Genomic DNA, 20,157 nt, shown 5'->3' with positions numbered 1-20,157 from the left:
CAAAATCAGGATCAAGAGCCATGTACAACATGAATTATTTAACTATACTAATCCCAGCAGTAAATTAGATGCCAAGGCCTCCCTTCATTGTACCAAAATTTGCATTAAATCAGAGATCATTGTAACAAAATTTGCATTTGGTCAGAGACCAAATGTCTTAAGATATTGGGAGTCTTTCTGTGTCCTAATGTAGTATATTGTTCATCTTTCAATTTTGTAAACGTAATTTTTTTACTTATTCATCTTCGGCATGAATTTTAAACTGTAGCCTACTTAACATGGCTGACTAATTAAATCTCTAACTTTGAATAACCAAGAGGTACAGGTAATTTTGAAATACTTATTAATTAGGTTCAAGCCATATATTCTAACAGGAAAAACACTACAATTTCTTTATGTTCTCTGTCTTGTGTACTTTACAGAATTAAGTCAAATGCATTTTCTTGCCAAGAAACAAGAACATGGTCAGGAAGCCCAGCACAAAATAAATCCATCAATGAACAGAGGTGCAGTTTTGGTGGGGACAGGAAGACAATGTGGCTGCAGCAGCGTCCCATTCTATGGCATTGTGGGAGCTAAAGCCTCTTGAATCAACTTGATAAAGCCACGCCTGCATGAAAATAATTATCTTGCCTTTAAATAGTCTTCTTCTTCGGGATACTCATAAACTGGAGAGGATCCTTGTGGCCTTGGACGAATGTCTTCTACTGCCACTTCAGTAACCTGTGGAAAAGACATGAGCAGTGATAAAGGAACACTCACCATTAAACAGTGGCTTGTTTTTAGGACTGCTTCTCTAGCTGTCCATAGTGTCCTTCTGAGTAAAAATCTTTCCTTCATGATGGTGGATAAAAAATAACCAATAACTCTTTTTTTAGGTCAAGAACAAATACAGTTCTCATGTTAAAGCACTCAAACCCACAAGGGACAGAGTTCTGAGAGACAAAACCTAGTGGTAAGCTTATTTTGATTTTCTTTATGTATTGTGTGTATCTGTAGACTGAACAGACTAAAAACAGACAGATCAATTAGTAATAACTGAAAAAGTTACAAAAAAAAAAAATCCCTTCCCTGCTCTATTTCCATACCTAAACTTTGCATCCAATGTCTTCAAACTTTACTCCCTCTATAAGCAAGCAAAAGTCCCAGCAGGAATTTCTGCTGACAAGCAATTGGCATTCTTCCTTCTCCAGTCAGACAATAGAGAACCTAAACTGTCTAAATCCTTAAAGAAACGTTACTGTAGTTAACAGCCATGTAATAGTTTGCTAAGTCTTGGTAGCAAACTTATGCCAATGAGCCATGGCAAAGAGCAGATGCCTTTACACTAAAACATCTTTCTGGGTTTTGAGCTGGCAGGACAGTCCCAAGCAAAAATACAACATTTTTAATGGGAAGGAAAACCACCAGCAAGACCTAGCCATAAACAAAATATTTAAGATCCCATTCTGCCAAACTGTCATCACAGAAAAATTCAACTCTAAAAAACTCACAGAATCTTCCTCCTCTGCATCTGCATCTGCATCAGCATCAGCATCTCCTGGGGCCTCGGCCGGTCTCAGCTGTCGTCCAGAACCTGAAAGCAGCACACAGGTTGTGGTTGTTGGTGCCTCACAATCCACACAGAGCACAGAGCAGTCAGCTTGCAAGCTGAAACCCTCTGCAGCAGCAGGGCTGTGCACAGGCCACTGGAAAGGCCTGCCTTAATTTAGATTCCCAGCATCACACAATGGTGTGGTTTGGAAGGGACCTTAAAGATCATCTAGTTCTCCCTACTAGCCATGGGCAGGGGTTATAATCTGGTTTACTTCGAATTCCACATTTTCTTCAGGATGGGGAGTTTTTCTCTTTCACAAAAGCCTTTAAATTTCTGGACATGAGTATTTCTGATATCTTTAGAAAAAGAAAAACATAGACCATCTGCTGACCCCTGTCTCCTGCACCAGCCTCCACCTTTCCAGAGGGATTGAGCATAGCCCACAATGAAAGCTTGGAGGGATTGGAGACCAGAAAAGGGGAAGGAGAGGTGTACAGAGGGAAGTGTTTCTCCCTGAATTGTTTTATTATTTAAAATAGCAGAATCAGTAATTAACAGTTTGCTAATTCACAATGGATTAAATTGATTGAAATCCCCCATATTGAAACTCCTCCTCACTTCTGACAAAGGTCTTAAGAACAGGAGAGTAAATATCATGAACCTTGACAGTACAAAAGACACTGTTTTCTTAGTTTTTAAAAGTATTGAGGGCACAGGTAAAGGAGATAGGCTGTCTGAATGTATGATCCCCTTGAAACGCTTTAAACTGGACACCAAAGAATGAAAACAGCATGAATTAGAACATTTGCAGAGATCCAGCTTTAACCAGTAGAGGACAGTGTGGCTGAACTACATATTCCCTAATGCACCAGCTATTCACACACATGCCCAAGTCTTATCCCAATAACTGTGTCTCTTTCCTGTCTCCATGCTTGTTTTTTCCAAGCCATCAGGCTGTCTAGCTCCCCAACTCTCAGTTCTGCAACTGCCATTACTATACATAGCTTTGGCTCTCCTAAACAGATCCTCTGGCTTAAAACTATGCTCAAAAACTGGAGAAAACAACTGACAAGAAGAACTGTGCAACTCATTGTCTGTCTCAAATGGAGAATCCTTGGGCTGGAACACAAGATTTCTGGACATTACACACTCTGTGTGCAGACAAGATGGCACAACTTAGTCATGTCTGCAATCACTGACTTACACACATTGCCAAGCTTTTGTTAAAGTGGCTGGAATTTTGCTGGTCACTCCTCATAGTTTTCTGATCTACATTTACTTCTTCCTTGATTTTTTTGAAGATGAAATTATATAGTACAGGCAAAGTTTTGCAAGAGTTATGCCCCAGTGATCAGCGGTGGACCACTTTGTTAAGATGGATGGAAACAGTGTGCTTCCAGTGGGAATATCCCCTACCAATCTGTGGGTCAGGCCTTCAAACTTGATAAAATAAAAGGCAATCCACATTAGCTATATGTACAGCATCATAATCAGTTCTCCTGCAGCATTCCAGCCCCAGGGAATTAGGATCAACCCAGAACACATCAGGGCTGCCAGACCATTCATCCTTTAGCCTTCACAGCACTAGTCCTGACACCTACAATGGACCATTCTGGCAAATTCTAGAAAATGGTCTTAATGCACATTTTAGCTCAGATTATTGACCTGCCTGAAATTTAGCTTGATTTTTTTTACAAAAGCTCTTGCATTTGCAGTCTTCAGAAGCTCAAAAAAATCTGGAAAATTAGCATAATTGTATTAAAAAAATTAGACATGGAATTATGAACCTGATTTTAAGCATTTCTGCTTGAAAATTCTGGAATCCATTCATGAAGCACTTCACCAAATGTATTTTAATAAGCATCATATGAGGAGAAGAGCTGCAGGATTGATGCTCGATTGTTTAATTTGCCTAGTGCTTCTAAAGACTCAGGTGCCAACAATAAATTTTATGGCTGTTACTAAAATTCCAAGAAATAGTAAGGACTTAGTCTTGTGGCATTGCCATATTTTTCCCTTGGGAGAATCCCACCCACAAGCCCTGCAGTCCAGTAGAATGACTTAACAGAAAATTGCTTGGATTGCTGGAGTGTTTGCTCTTCAGTGCAGCACTCCAGCGTTAACTACAGCATTGATCCCTGGTGGCTGCCAATAATTCTGCTACTGGAAAAGAAACAGGAAAGAATTATCTGTGAGACTTCTTAGGCTGGTTCACTCTTGTTTTACTCTGATGTAACTTCAGTGAGACTTCAGCTGTCTGGAACTGGAGCAATGCAAGTACAGCACCTCTCCTAAACTGTGATAGTAGCGCCTTTTCCTAAAAAAATTCAACCAACATATTACTGTCCCCAGGGCTAACAGAGGGGTGGGTGAGACTGCATGGAGGGGCATCAGACACACAGATGACCTTCCCTCCCAAAGCTTCACACTGAGGCTTTTCCATCCACCCTGATTTCCCCAAACTCTCCATAGGCTGCCCCTCTGTGACAGTCAACCCATGGCATAAAAGACTCCTTGTGCCCTTGATTCCTACTGTAAACTAAGATTTGCTTCTGATTATTTCCTGATTCAGAATACTTTCAAAAGAAATCTATAAAAGAGAGGCATTGCAGTACATTTTCAGCAAAGCCTTCTTTCTGAGTAGAAAAGCCTGTGCCAATAAACTATGATTTATATGCATGTCATTCTCATGCCCTGAATAGTAGCAATGCCAACATTTTATAGATTTTCACTTTTTTTTATGGACTCTGGACAATCAATGCTTTGTTCAAAATGTTTTCATAAACAAGATGGAATTTACATCAGTGACTACTTCTAATAGCTACTGGACTGACTTCAGAACAAGGGAATTTTTTGAAAGTAAGCAGTAGGAGTTATATAGGCTGGATCATTTTTATATCATATGACTGAAATGTGCATCTGCTTTTCAAAATGCAATAATTTTAAAATTATTTTATCTTTAGCCTAGCAACCCAGATGGACTGTTTGGGCAAAACCAGAAGGCAAAAAGTAAAAAGAGGCTATTTTTTTGGTATTCACATTCATTGGGAAACAGCCTCCAAAATCACATTTTGATACAATATAATGAATTCCAAGTAAGACAGTGTCATTGATTTTAAATCAAATGTGCTTTAATGTATTGTATAAAGAGAAACTTAGTTTTAATTGGAACACTGGCATATAAAATAAAAATACTTAAAAATAAAATAGTACATGAAAATACCAGAGATGTTAATAAAAGAAACAAAAATGTCTTTTGTTGATCATCCTAGCTTCTCTGCTTCCAGACTATAGCCCTTTTTCTGCAGTTCTTAGATTTGGGCTTTTTGCTTTTTAAGATTTTGTATTAATGTTATATTTGCATATGAATAGTGAATTTAAGTGATCTGTTCTCATCTTTAAGCATATTACTTTTCCTTGCATCAACTTCGACGTTACTTCAACAAATAATTTCTCTTAACAGACAGAAACCTGATCCATGATAAATATCTGTCCACAGGTGAGAACTTTTATGCTTTGATCACTCACTTATTGTTATTAAAAATAACACACCCTTATGCCTTTTCATTACTTTGCCACAACCTATGCCTTTTTTTCATGAGGATTTTGGCATTTGCTAATTACCATTTCTAAGCTGTGACAAGAAACCAACAGTTCTGTTTGTGCAGTGTTGTGGAAATAACTCTGAGTCCATAGCCAGTTAGCAAACTTGCACCTTGACATGTGGGCAAGGCTGGGACATCTTTAGATCAGGTCTTTTCTGACAGTGGAAAGCATGCTCTGGACATATAACCTCATTTATATTATTAATAAGGAGAAGGAGGAATGAATAATTGGAAGACAAACAACAGTAGTAATAATTTAATGCCATTGTCGTTGTTGGCATGTGTTTGACCCACTAAAGAATTCACACATGTAGGTTAGCAGTTTTCATGGTGCTCCCTCATGGGCTTATGTCTTGCTGTAAACAAAGCTGTGCATGGCTGCTGTCAGGGACAGCTTCAGCTGGCTCCTGTACCAGAGCTCTCCTCCTGCAGCCATCAGCCCCTGTACCTGCAGGTCTGTCTGTCCCTCTGCCCCCAGGCACCCTGTCACACAGGGCTGTTATTCCTCATGCATGAATGGCAGGTAACTGCTAATGCTTTCTCCAGAAAGCCTCTTGTTTTCAAAACCACATCCCTCTCTCCAGAGGGATGGTGTGCCTGACTTTCCCCCCCAGAGCTTGTTCTCCCTCTCCTGCAGGTATCACAATTACTGGGATTCCTTTTCCTCCCTCAGAGCTCTCACAGCTCCTGAGCAGTGCTGGTGTGAGGTCCTGCAGCTCCTTCTGATTCACTTCTTGTAGTTGAAATACGGAATACTTAGAATACTTAAAATGTTTTAAATTCCAGGTCCCAGTTCAGGAAAGCACTTGATAACAGGAACACTATGCACATGCCTGACATTAATCTTGGTCTCTTAAGAGCACTTTTTCAGATAGGTAAGCTCACCTGACTCCCAAGCAAGTAATGCTGGAGGGAAATGATCTGGCAAGCATCAGTTGCAAAGATAAGAATCTGAAAGTGTCTGCAAATAAACCTTGCTATGCATGTGCTGTGTTCCTGAAGGAAGCTGCCATGTGGTTTAAAAATGGTTATACCACAGGAGAAGGTTTGTGGCACTTCCAGTCAACAGCTCCAGCGATGCTGGGGAAAACCACCAGCAAAAAAAAATCAAGACCTTCATCTTCTACAGCGATTTCCTAGTGCATTCCAGAGACCTGGATTCATTCCATTGTCCTGCAAGATCCCACGGACTGAGTTACAGCAACTGCTGGGCAGGGCTCCGGGGCACGGCCAGAGAGCAGCAGGAATGCTCGGCTGTCACTTTATCCAGCAGGCTCCATGGCCACGGGTGGGGACACTCAGCTGTCACTCTATCCAGCAGGCTCCATGGCCATGGATGGGGACACTCGGCTGTCACTCTGTGGGGCAGGCTCCATGGCCATGGATGGGGAAACTGGGCTGTCACTCTGTCCAGCAGGCTCAGGCATGGATGGAACCATGTCATCTACAGCAGCATGGCCATGATAGGGACACTCGCTGTCACTTGTCAGGCAGCTCCATGGCCATGGATGGACACGCGTCATTTCCAGGCTCCATGGCCATGGATGGGACTCGCGTCACCTATCCACACTCATGGCTGGTAGGACACTGGCTGTCATCTATCCAGCAGGCCATGGCATGAGGCACTCGTGCATTATCAGGCAGCTCATGCAGGATGGGGACACTCGGCTGTCACTTTATCCAGCGCTCCATGGCATGATGGAACTCGCGTCACTTATCGCAGCCCCATGCATGGATGGGGACACTCGGCTGTCACTCTATCCAGCAGGCTCCATGGCCATGGATAGGGACACTCGGCTGTCACTCTGTCCAGCAGGCTCCATGGCCATGGATGGGGACACTCGGCTGTCACTCTATCCAGGCAGGCTCCATGGCCATGGATAGGGACACTGTCACGGAGAGCTGCCTCTCCCAGCCCTCCATGGAATGTCCCTCCATGGCTGGAATGCACCTCCATGGCTGGAATGCCGGGTTACTTCACTTGAACCGCTGCCAGAGACACAGCGGGACACGCAGCAGCTCCACCTGGAAGAACCAGCCCGTCAGCTCTGCATGGAATGCTGTCACAGTGCAAAATCAGCCGTTCTGCCTCAAAAAAAGGTGTTCAAGTGAGCATCAGCACCGCTCCTTTAGTGCTTCCCCTCTGCTCTGTGCTGCCAGTGGGACCCTCCCCAGCAAGCTCTGAAATTTCTGTGGGATGAAGACAAAGGGCTGCTCTGAGGAATGAAGATAAAGATTTTGCTGCTGAAGGAGTTTAACAGGCCTCGTTATCAGCGGGATGCTATCAGAACCAGCTGGGCCGGTGTTCAAGCTACACTCCTGCCTTTGTTTTGCTCTGGTTTGGCAATGCCCCTTGGCTGCACTCTGTCCCGGGGCTGCATACTTGCGCTGTGATGAATGCAGCTCCGACCTGCGAGCCGAAAGCAGGGGCACAATCGTGCAAAAGGAGCAGCTACTCCCAAATAACCAACGTGTGTGAATAGTTTCCTTCCATTCAAGGCATGAACAAGATGTTTTGATTCATTGCCTTGGTATGTTAAGCTGCCCTTGTTGGCTGTTAGAGTACTTCATTAAAAGCCTTCAAATCATTTCATCTCAAAACCTTTTGAAGATATTATATATACGTGAGTTACAATCATGAGTCTCCTTGCCCAGCCAGAGGATTGCCCACGAAGTTAACACTTGTTTTTATCAAAAGGAACAGCACTTTGCTCTGCAAAGTACATCCAAGCAGGGAAATGTCTCAGGAATTAAGGTTCCTTGCAGACCATACTGAGCTCTGTAGGATTTTATAGAGCATTTTCTACAGGTTGACTAATACCAGGAAAGATGTGTAAGAGCACTGGCAACTAAAAAATTATATAAACATTACCATAAAACCAAAAACTAACAGCCCCCAGATGAAGAGTGAATGTCTTTCCCATGAGTGTGTGTTTATTGATAAGCTATGCCCACAGATTTAAAAGTATTAAAAGCATTCCTGCTCACACTTCACAATAAGAGCAAACCTTTAGGAAGGCTGAAGAAAGAAGTTATTGATTCTTACAGTGGTCTACCTTTTCTCTGATGGTAAAGATAAACTTAATAGAAACCACAGAACAATTCAGAACATGAAAATAAATCACTCTGGTGGGGCTTTGCACAGACCTTCTCCGTTTGAGTAATATTTTAACATGAAAAGCACAGGGGACTTTTTTTTCCAACTGTCAAACTGAAATTTAGCAGATCCCAAGTTAATGGCTTTCATCTAGCTATCATCATTTATTGGTTACTTGGCTATATAGGAAATGTAGTTTGGCCAGATCCACATAACTCTTCTGTTACAAGAATAAAATATTAACTAAAGTATTTCATTAGGCTAATATTTCACCTCTTACTGAAACAGAATAACCTTTCTTACAAGTAACAGAGAGTTCGAAAATAAGCTCTTAACCAAAGTTTATTGCAAGAACATGAATAGAAGGATGTCCACAAGAGACAGCAAAAGCAGACAGCAGTGGTTGATAGCTGTACTTGGTTCTCCTGGTCTGTCCCTCCTCTTCCTAGCTATAAAACATGAGTGAAAAAGTCAAATGCTCATGGTACCAGCAGGCAACCAGAGGTTTGGTGCTGCTTCCCCCAGGCCATGGTGCTGTCTCAGAAGCACAAGTTTTGTATCATCTCCAGATTTATTCTGTTTGCATGGAGGGCAGGTGTAACTTCCTGCCCTGTGTCTCTGTCCTTCATGTGTTAGGCAGGAGCTTTCCTCTCTCTCAGGTTTATGTGACAGAATGGGTTTCCAGTCTGTGCTTTACTTCCTGCATGAATTCATACAGTGTTTTCTTACATAATATTGTGATAATGGAATAATTATGAATCAGGATAATTATAAGTTATGATTTTTCCAGGATTGTAGGGCCAGCTCTCACAAAGATGTTAAGAGAAGGGAATCACTTTTTAGCAATTGTTGCTATGTGTGCCTAAACTCCTGGACTGAACCAAAATTGCTTACCACCATTTTGGACAGAAAGTGAGTTAGCAATTCATAGCCAAATAAAGCAATAAAGCCTGGTCTAATCCACTCTGATCCTCAACAGTTTTATCTCCTGGGATATACTGGGTTTACTTGCAATTGATTCGCTACTGTGCGAATAAATGTAAAGTAGTTGTATGGATAAATAGTAAATAGTTGTATGGATACCCAGATAAAATTTCCTGGAGTGTCACTGCCCATCTGGATGATGTGAGTTTCAAGAAGGGTTTCAGGAATGTGTTGCAAATGAAGAGCTCTCACTTGCTTATCAGCTTCAGAAACCCTGGTGGGAACTACTCTGCAGCTATTTCATTATCCAGTATATTGATTATTGAAATCTTGTAGTTTTCTCCCCTCTGAAAGAAACCCCGTCACCTACACAACAAACTAGACTTGGGAAGGAAATGCACAGCACATCTGCCTTCCTCCCAGGGCAAGGAGTTGATTCCTTCTCCCTTCCCTGTTGGACAGCTGTGAACTCAGCTCTTACCATGGCTCACCCAGAGGCACAGGCAGGTGGGAGCCTATTGCAGATAAGGCCCATAAGGATCACAAAAATTAACTTTGCCACATTCCTGCTCCTCTCTGAATCACCCTTCCAAGAATTCAGGCTTCTACCAGAGCAGATTGCCTGTTCCACTGCCAAAGCACAGCCCTGCTAGGATTTATAAATGAATCAAATGAATGCATTTATGGAAAATGATCTCTCTGCCTGCGTAGGCTTGACTGGCAGCCCCAAGACTCAATTTCCCTGGCCACAGAGTCAGTATTTCTTAAGAAGAAGTGGTTGTAACACCAAGCTGTCTCTTAAGGTAGCCCAGTACTGACACACTAAAGAAAGATGCTAATTCTCAGTGGTTTTGGTAGAAAGGACATTTGTTCTGTAAGAATAGGTCTTAAGATAAGAACAGAGGAACTGCTAACAATTTGCAAAAAGCCCAAAGAAACTGATGCAGGCTTTGTGTAAATGGCACTTACCACTCCAAATTAGAAACAGACATTTTAGCCCAAACTGCTAAAAATGCTCTTCAAACCCTTTGCTTAAAAAAATCCTCATCAGAATCAATGCTCAGTAAAAATGTTTGTATTTAGAGATAAACACATACATACATACATATATAAAGAGAAAGAGTTTGTACTGTGATCCTTATGGCCTTAAAGGTCTAGAAGACTTTTATTTCTCCTTACCCAACTGATAAAATTCAGTGCACAATCAAGTGCCCAAATACAGCAATATTAATGGAGTGATGCTACTTTGGCTGTCCCTTTGGTATGCTGGGCACAGCCCCTCTCAAAACAGGAATGCAGAAAAAAAACTGGTAGTTTTCCCACAACCTTTTATGGGGGATTTTATATAAATATCGGCCTCTGATAACAGGTTTTCAGCTCGAGAGAAAATTTCCTGGGCAACTTGTTTGGATGTAAATCACCACAGAAGAAAATATTTTTTAAGCTTTTAAATTCCTCAATGTATATGTAATACAAGAGATACGGGATAAAGGTGACAGAAAATTATTATGGGAAAATATTTTACATCAAAGATAAAGTTAACAGTTCCCTCACTTTGTTAAGATAAAAATCTTTTCTGTCAATAAACACTGACAGTAGCAAAATAGCATTTGGCACAGCTCACTTTTCCTTGTTTTTGTGTGGTAGGAGATTCTCTTTAAAATTGGAGAGAATTTCTGGATGCAGACTGTGGGTTTACAAAAGCGTAAAATCTCATTTACAGACAAACTAATCCATTGAGTCAGATAAATAAATAAATTAGCTTAGTTCTGCCCACCTCAGTGTAATTCAAACCTGAATAAATGGACTATAAACTTGGGTTTCAGTCACAAAAAGGTCAGATTTCAAAATAATTGAGTTGGTCACATACCAAATTCTTCTTGAAAATGTTGTCTGGTGATTTCAGCCCATTGGTTTTTACCTCTTTTTGGAATATCTTTCCCTAATAGATGTATACCTTGCCCCAGCATTTTCTAAATATATTGTTTGATACATGTCTTCTTTAACAAATTAAACCTGTTACCTCAATCTTCATTGTTTGAAATTAGAAATAATTATGTAAGACTGAAAAGCATTGGAATTTTAAATGCATATTAATTTACAGAAGGAAAAACTGATGCTGACAAACTTTTGTTGCATTATATTTTTGAAAAAAATAAAATTGACTCTTTGCATGTGATTTTTAAATGGTTCGGTACTGATTTTCCATTTCTGTACCTCCTAGCACCCAAAAATAACAAATCAAAAAGCTTGCTTAATAGATTAGAGGGAAACACAGTTTAGTTAAGGAAGCAGCTTTCAGTTTTAGGTTTCACAGGCACAAGTATAAACGATAGGAAGAAACCATTTAAACCATTTCTTTCAAGACTCATTAGTGCAGTTCTGGATTTCTTTCTGGGTAAAGACTAAAATAGCAAGAAAGTAACTACACTGTGGCTCATCCATGTAGTAACTGGTGAATGAATTGAGATGGGTGGAGTTGTTTGAAAGCACTAAGAGGAATACTTCTTGGATTTGATTATCAACCCTAACACTGATTCATAGCATTTCCAAACATCCAGAGCTTCTCTGTAATACAAAAGTAATTATATCTAATGGAAATGAGTAACTTTATCATAATGGTCTGTTCACACTCCGGTTAAGCATCTTGTAACTCAGTTAAAACAGGATGCATTCTTTTTGGAGGCACATGGTAAGGTTTTTCGTGATAAACAGCTGTGCTAAATTCAGACTAATTCATAAGGGAGGGTAAATTACATTTTGTTCTTCAGCCAGATCAAGAACTCCACTGAAATAAAAGAGCTTTGTACCAATACAAAGTATAAGGAAAATGAAGATCCTGGAGCTTCAATTATAGTTTTGGAGATGTGCTGCAAGGTGGCTTCTTCAGTCATTTAAATCTGTGCAACAGGAGGACAATCCAGTGGCTTGTCCCCACTCTGAAAAACAGCAATGAGCACCTTGATTTGAGGAACTGTGAAGAGTTTGAACAAAAGAATGGGAGGCACCTGGAGATGCTCTTCCATCTGTAGCGTTTTCTGCAAAGAGTATTTTAAAATATTTTTTAAGTTTTAAGTATTTTTAAGTTTGTTTTTTTTTTTTACAAAGAGTATTTTTAAACCAATGGTGTTTTACTACCTGCGCTGTCTTGCCCCCTGCCTGGTCTTATGGCCCATGAGGACTCTGCTGTCTGGTTCAGCTCTCTGTGAGCTCTGTGAGCAGCACAGAGACCGCTGCCCTCTCCTGAGGAAGGTGGATTTGCATTCCTTGCACTGTGCACAGCTTACAGTCAATAATGCCAGAAAAGGAAAACGATTGCTACTGTGAAATTATCCCGTCTAAAACAAAAGGCTCCACCACCATCTTACTGTGACATTTTTAAACGCTGCAGTCCCAAAGTCCTCCGTGGACTGAGATGTTAGGGGGTTTTAGCAGAGACTGAAATATTTGCTTTATATAGTGGTGTTGGGGCAGTGTTGACAGAATTCTGTAACTACACTGAGAGCAGAATTTGTTTCTTTCTTCATTGTAAATACTTTGAACACTACTTAATCCCACTTTGAACACTTATGAAGAAGATCTGCCCCCATTTGACCAAAACAGAGTATAAGAAAGGCACTCTGCTGACTTTAAAATACCCAGAGCTCTTCCTCTTTTCAGAGAAATCAAGTGCTGGGCTTGATGCAAAAGGAGACACAGGAGAAAAGGGCAAAGACAAACCCACACATAAGCCCAGAGTAAGTCACAGAATCATGGAATAACTGAATGGTTTAGAAAGGACCTTAAATATCATCTCGTTCCAATAATATTACCATGGTCAGAGGCAACTTTCACTAGACCAGGTTGCTCAAAACCTCCTGAAGTCCTGCTAACAGAAAAACAGGTCCTTCTACACTTCTGCATCAGGGAAATCTACTGTGGAAAAATTATCTCAAAAGATTTTGAAAATACACCTGGGCCAGGGTCCCAAGTATGTAGGATCCAGATTCAAGAACACTAAGCAAAGCACAGAGTGAGAGTTAAAATGTAGGATCTACTGGGGGCATGTCCTTCTGCCAAGGGGTTGGTTAAGGAAAAAAACTTTGCTTTTGGAACACAACTTAAACATTTCTAGGTCTTGATCCTGATCCCTGAACTTCTAAAGCCAGTTCTCAGAGGACTCAAGCACACATGTGCAAAATACATGTTGCTGCAGGTTTATCCTCTCTGCAGCTGGAACCACTGGCCCTGTGAACAGCTTCTAAGCTGGTTGGTACAAGGAGGTTCTGATGGATTTGCTGCTCTTATCACTTGGGCAGGTGTGGATATTACAGCTGCTATGGCACTCTGCACACCTCTGCAGCAGGGAAGGTCATGACCACTTCACACATGCACCTTCAAAGAGAGGGGTCTGAAAACACTGTATCTGAACAATTTCTAGGGAAGTTTAAGTTCTCCTTGCAGAGCAGTGCCAGCTCAGGAATACTGGAAAACACACTTTTCATGCATATGTTTTTTATTAAATGCAGCTGCCAAAACAGAGCAGGGCTCATGTTCCTGAAAAGGTGCAGGGATGAGAAGACAAATGGCTGGAATAAGGCAGGAATGTGCCTACTCTGCCTAGGCAAAAATCACCACTTCTGTAGATCCTCCAGGACAACCTTTAAACCAGCTGGCTCAGGGACTGGGAGCTGTGGGATTTCAGTGCTCGCCTTACAAACCCAACCAGCTCCCCAGGCAAGCAGGAGCTGCTGCACCAGCCACTCCTCCCGTGCCCAGCCTGGCTGGACAGACACCAGCTCTGCACAGACTGCACCCTCCCAGCGCTGTGCAGGCACAGACAGACAGACAGACACTGTCCTCAGCAGGGCTCCCTCCCTGCCATGCTGCACACAGGGTGCTCCAGGAGTGCTGGCAGTGGATTTACACCACCTACTGCAGTCTGGGAACACCTACCTCTAATCATTTTGCTGCTGTAGAATTATGGAGGTGAAAACAGCAAAGGAAAAGCAAGATTTGTCTTTAAATTATAATTTTCCTTTTATTCCATAGATACAGATTCAGATTTTAGCCTCTGATCTAAATTTGTGTCCTGAAGGTGTTCATCTGAATTTATAACAGTGCAACATCAGAATCTGGCCATGATCTTCAGACAGTTAACAACATCACTTAAAAGATTTGCTTATTTCTCCATAATGTATTATTTGGGTTTTCTACAATGTTCCTATTCAACCAGGATTATAGTCTAAATACAATGCAGTTGTGTGGCAACAGTGTACCAGATAAATTCTGCTAACTCTGGGTAATATCACAAAAAAATATGTGTTTATAGCTTCATGCCAGTTTCTGACTAATGCTTTTGTTTGTTGCTATAGCAAACCACACATGAATCTGATAGCCAAAAGCATGTTTATGACTAACCTTAGCTCTCTGGGGATTGAAAATATGGAATAAAAAAAAATCCCTAAACCACAACACACAATGTGAGGAGAACATGATAGGAAACACCTTTTTTGGCACAAGTTACTATGAACATTAACAGAGAAGAACATCATAAGTGGAAAACATTAGGGAATGGGAACTGTGGGAATAACTGCCTTTAACCCACGGCAATTCAAATCCAGCTTTCACTTCACCAAGTTGTCTGTGCAGGACTAGAGAACTTTGCAGGAAGTCCTGGCTGCATGCTAAGAGATGGATTTAAGCCTCTGAAATCTGGAGAAGCTTTCTATCACACTTTAAAACACTCAGACCACTTTACTGGAGATCATTTTTACACCCTGCCTTGACACCTAGGACATGGGTTTTCACTTAATTAATTTTTATTACCATTTATGCTTTGGTAGTTTCCAAGAGCCTGCCCCAAGACTGACACCTCGTTATGCTGTACAAATACACAATGGAGAGCAGTGCTGGCCCCAAAGGGCTTTCTGTTAAACTAACAGAGAGAGACAAAGGGGGAAGGGGCTGGACAGGGGAGGCAGACACACAGAGGGGATGTGGCTGCATCACCCACCCAGGCAGAGGCTGAACCCAGGTGTCCTGCACCCCAGTTCAACTAACTGATTCTAGTTGCCAAGTATGTTACTGTGAGAAGAATACATTATGTACCCTGCAGAGGAGAGAAAATCAGAGCAGTTGAAGGGACACCTAAACCAGGACAGCTTATAACAAAGATACAGTACGTCAGGAAAATTTTATACTTGTGTTACCCTGTTATTCTTAATAACCTTTCTCCTTTGTAGATTAAAAAAATAAAGGGGAATACTGCAGTAGAGTGTATAGATCAGATCAGTCTCCATCAATGTTTTCTATTGATTTTAATAATCACTCTGTCTCTAGATTTGAATACTGCATCTTTATTCTCAGATTTGTACAGTGCATAAAGGCACATGATGACCACTATTCCTGACAAGTTCTTCCATCATCTGTATGATACTCAACAGAGTCTTGAGTTCCTGTACAACTTTGTGGAGAGATAAATCTGCCCAAGCTCTCATGTTCCAGGTATTTCCAAAAGGTTTAATGAAAGACATCTTGACCCACCAGTGGGATCATAAGGACATATCATAAGCCATAAATGGAAGTTTATAAAAATCAGTAGGACTTACATAATACCTGCTGATCATCTAACGCCACAGGATCAAATCCTGAAGTACTGATATTTCATTCTGTGCCTACTCAAGCAAGACATCACTTGGCCCCACTGATACATGGCATGTTGCATTGCATTAATCTTGTAATTCAGACTGTGATATGGGCTGAGGTCAGCTTTGATTTCATCTTGCAAAATCCAGCAGAGCACACATCACTGCTCATAGCAATCACACCTGCAATCTTGTAAGAGTAAATGCTTTGAGAAAAAAATGCAAGGATTTTGTAGATTAGCCATGAGCTCCACTGGTGGATACAGCAAGCAGCACTAAGACATCAGTGCTGTATAAAGTGAGGAACAAAGGCAAATAAGAGATAGGCAGGAATTTTCTGGGAATAGCCCAAGTATCACTGCTGGACCACAGTCGTGGTGGCACACAGAGGGCCATATATGACTCTCTCTTGGCTTTCACATGCTTTTTCAGTCCTTCACATTTGGCACAAAATGCATCTTACGAAAAAGAAAAAAAAATGGAAGCTGCCAGCTTTCTTTCCTCCACACTGAAAATGTGAAAACAGCTTTGGGTCCAGGAAGCACAAATACAGAGACCATTTAAAAACAGCCACTTCATTCTCTGTGATTTAGCCCCAAAGCAATTGCTCTTCCCTGGGAGTGCTGTAGAAAATGAAATAGGAGATCATAGATAGAGGTTGCCAACCCAGCTTCAGCTCCAAATTACTCTGTGATGAAGGAGGCACTGGTTACTGGCACTTATGGACACAGGTTTGTGCAGGCATGGTGCTACTTCACGAAGATCTTTCCCTCAAAAGGCACAGCAACCCCTTTGCATCCTCTGTCACACAGACAGCACTGCCTGGCACTCATTAATCTGCCAGCCTGGCGACTGCCCCACCTTGGTCATGGTCACCAAAGGAGTCCCTCCACCTGCCCAAAGCACCACGTGAAACTAGGTGAGCTCTCCCCACTCTGCAGATAGTAAGACAGCAAAGTGAAAAAAAAATTACTGCTCAAAGTCACAAAGCAAGTTGGCAGCAGAGCCAGCAATAAATTCAACCCAGATGTGCTGGATTCCACCTCCACCCTGCACCATGCTGCCTCTCTTAGCTGGAAGGAAATGTTTTACATTTACTCATCCCTCCTTTTCCTTTGTCAATAGAAATTAAAGCAGGCATCTGACTGCCTAAGTCTTGAATACTCCAATGGTTTCCAAGGCTTGCAGTAAAGTCAGCCAAAATTTCTATTGAATCCAGCCCTAATGGACAACTAAAAGTGATTTCTTTGCCAAGGAGCCTATCAGTGCAAAACTCATTTAAGCACATACTACTTTTATATAGATAGGCATTGTGCATACATATATATATATCATGATTTTGCAAAGAACCACTAATTAAAAAACCACAGTTTTTCTAACTGTGATGGTTTTGGCTGAGGCAGAGTTAATTTTTTTCATAGTAGCTGGTATGGGGCTGTGTTTTGGATTTGTGCTGGAAACAGTGTTGATAATTCAGGGATGTTTTTGTTATTGCTGAGCAGTGCTTCCACAGAGTCAAGGCTTTTTCTGCTTCTCACCATTGAGCAGAGTGGGGGTGCAAAAGGAGCTGGGAGGGGGCACAGCTGGGACAGCTGACCCCAACTGACCCAAAGGATATTCCAGACCATACGGCATCTGCTCAGCATATAGAGCTGGGGGAAGAAGAAGGAGGGGGGAAGGACATATCCAGAGTTGGCATTTGTCTTCCCCAGTGCCTGTGATGGAGTCCTGATTTCCTGGGGATGGCTGAACACCTGCCTGCCAATGGGAAACTGTGAATTAATTCCTTGTTTTGCTTTGCTTTTGTGTGTGGATTTTGTTTTATCTATTAAACTGTTATTATCTCAGTCCACGAGTTTTTTCACTTTTCCTATTCTCTCCCCATTCCACTGAGGGAGGGAGCGAGTGAATGGCTCTGTGGGGCTGAGCTGACATCTGGGGTTAAACCACGATAGCAACTAAACCAAGCAGTGAATAAATTGAGCTACTACTATTAAAAAACAAAACAAACCAAAACTAAACAGAACAAAACCCCCAAAAAAAGCTACAAGATGCTTTTTGTATGTATAAATTTAAGACAAGCCTCCATATCTTTTTATTTCGTTGAAATGTAGTAAAGTCTGTCAGGATGTTTCTTTCATTGAAGCCACTCAGGTCTGCCAAAAGACTGACAGCTAATTAATGTTAATTAATGTTCCCATCAATTTATTTTGTGAACAGAATGTCCAAATATTTAAAAATTGCTCATTAAGCTATCTATGGTGTCTGTGTGGTAGGCCATGTTCATGTATTTTCCAAAAGCAATGTAAATCTCATTTCCATCAAATACGTCGTGTCCTGTCAGCAAAATATCCTCACTGCTGTCAGCCCAAGGTAAGTCCACATCTCTGAGCAGTTAAACACACTCTCACTTGCCTGTTTTCTCACCCTCAAAGTGAATGCCATTCCATTTTTCCTACCTGTCATCATACAAATCCAACTGGGGTTGTAGGTGTTGTGCTGCTGTTGCTATAACTCCCCTTCCAGCATTCTGCTGTGCCTACTGAAGGAACTTCAGGGGAGCTGGACAGAAGTCAAAAAAGAAATGCAGCATTTCATGTTGCATCCTCAAAAAGAAATGCAGCATTTCATGTTGCATCCTCCTCTCACCCAAATACTCCAGTGGCATGACAGTGGGAACAAAAACTTCAGCAGCTGCAGGTTGCCTAAAACACTGAACTCCCTCATTTCTCCTGACTGGAAAACAAATGCCCTCCAGATTTTGCATCCAGGTCTCCTGTCAGAGAGGAGCAGCCTCCTGCTCCTCTGCAGAAGAGCAGCTGCAGATCCCACACATGGCAAGGTCAAAGAGCTCATGGTCTTCTTACATGCTCTACATGAAGGCACTGCTGGGTAACTGTACCCACAGCTCTGCTCCAGCAGCAGGGCTTTACTACCACCAACATTTTCTGAGATCTTCTAGACAACGAAACACACAAAAATGCACCTTGGAAAAGCCTCCCTTCTTACTCTGTGGAACTGTTTATTCCTGTCACCTCCATTTTGCTCAACCTGTGTGGCACAAACCTAAATCCTCCGAGGCACACCTGGACAGGAGGCTGTGTATCACCTAACACAGTGGGGACCTTAACCTGCCCCGAGCAGCAATAAATGAGGAATAGCTCTTGACAAACACGGCTGGGTTGTGCCATTTCTGTGCAACAACAGTTAGTTTCACAGATTTGAGCCTGTGCTCCTGCCACAGCCACTGCTGCCTGCAAAGTCCCTGTGAAGCAGGAAGCTCTCACTGCTGCTCCTCAGAGCTATTGCAGTCAGGTCAAGGACACTGCTCCTTGCTGCAATCTGTCAGTGCTGATTTAGCAATTCCCCTGGATGCACAGGCTCTGGCTGGCCTTCCCCATGGTTCCAAGTGTGTCTGAGAGCCAAAACCTTATCGCAGTCCATCTCTGTCTCCTCACAAGAGCAGAGTTAGTGGAGGAGTTGGCGTGGCCTGTTTGTGGTGGTATGAAAGCCAGCTCCTGTTCTGGATTAGAGGATGATGGTTTTCCCTCCCCCCTAGATCCCTTACTGGGCATTTGAAAGAGGAGGATTTGTGGGGAGGGGAAACATTCATGATGGGTTTTCATGGCTCTTTTGCTCTCTCTTTGCTCTGGGGCAAATGAAAGCTCCAGCTCCATGGGCTGTATCTGTGTGTGCTGTCATGGGGCCCAAACTTGGTCAGCCCAGGCCATGAAACAACAGAGTGACAGTGCAGAGGTGTTCATGCAGCACCTGAGCTCAGCTGCAGCTCCCTGCACAGAGGACAGCTGGCAGAGGACCAGTTTCCAGTGCATGTCACAACTTGGGGGATCATTGCAAAACCGCCGCTTCTCTATCAAGCACCAGGGTGGAGATCTGCTGACTCCATTCCCCCTCCTTCAGAGCAGGCTGAATGTGAGCCAGCAACAAGCTCCAGACACACAGGAGGGCAAATAAATTAATGAAGCACAGCTGAGGATGATGGGGGCAGTGGTCAGCAGAGACACCTCAAACACACTGCAGTGTGTCTTGTTGCTGATGTGCAATACAGCTCTGGGGCACCAGCATCTGATAAAACTCCTACAAGGTGTTTCCCCTGGGCTGGAAAATGCTATGGTTGCCCACATGGGATTTTGCTGCATGAGGCTGTCTCACCCACACTGGTTTTCACTGGCCTGTGGCTGGACGTGTCTGTGTGTGGCCCTGCTGGCTGCTGTCTCAGTGCTCTTGAAAAATAATCCAACATCACTGGTTTTCTTTCCATGGCATTTGCTTCTGTCCCTGCTCTGGGGTTGTCCCTAACTCCATCACAGGCAGGGCAGCCTTGCTGAGGCAGCAGCCTGGGGTAGG

At 42.3% G+C, this 20,157-nt stretch overlaps 1 protein-coding gene across 1 annotated transcript in view; it reads right to left on the bottom strand.

Moving 5' to 3' along the window:
• LOC135448109 (protein AHNAK2-like) overlaps nt 1–20,157 on the bottom strand; it is a 54,751-nt gene that overhangs the window by 5,216 nt on the left and 29,378 nt on the right. Inside the window, exons 2-3 of the mRNA XM_064713630.1 lie at nt 1,494–1,576; nt 634–723 (exon numbers count right to left, since the gene is read on the bottom strand). Of these exons, the coding sequence (XP_064569700.1) occupies nt 634–723; nt 1,494–1,576 (173 nt within the window). The remainder of the gene's footprint in view (nt 1–633; nt 724–1,493; nt 1,577–20,157) is intronic.

Source organism: Zonotrichia leucophrys, chromosome 5, assembly GCF_028769735.1.
Source record: "Zonotrichia leucophrys gambelii isolate GWCS_2022_RI chromosome 5, RI_Zleu_2.0, whole genome shotgun sequence".
In the NCBI taxonomy this organism is placed as follows: domain Eukaryota; kingdom Metazoa; phylum Chordata; class Aves; order Passeriformes; family Passerellidae; genus Zonotrichia; species Zonotrichia leucophrys.
Note: the sequence above shows the minus strand (reverse complement) of the source record. Positions and strands in the feature narration are given on the sequence as shown.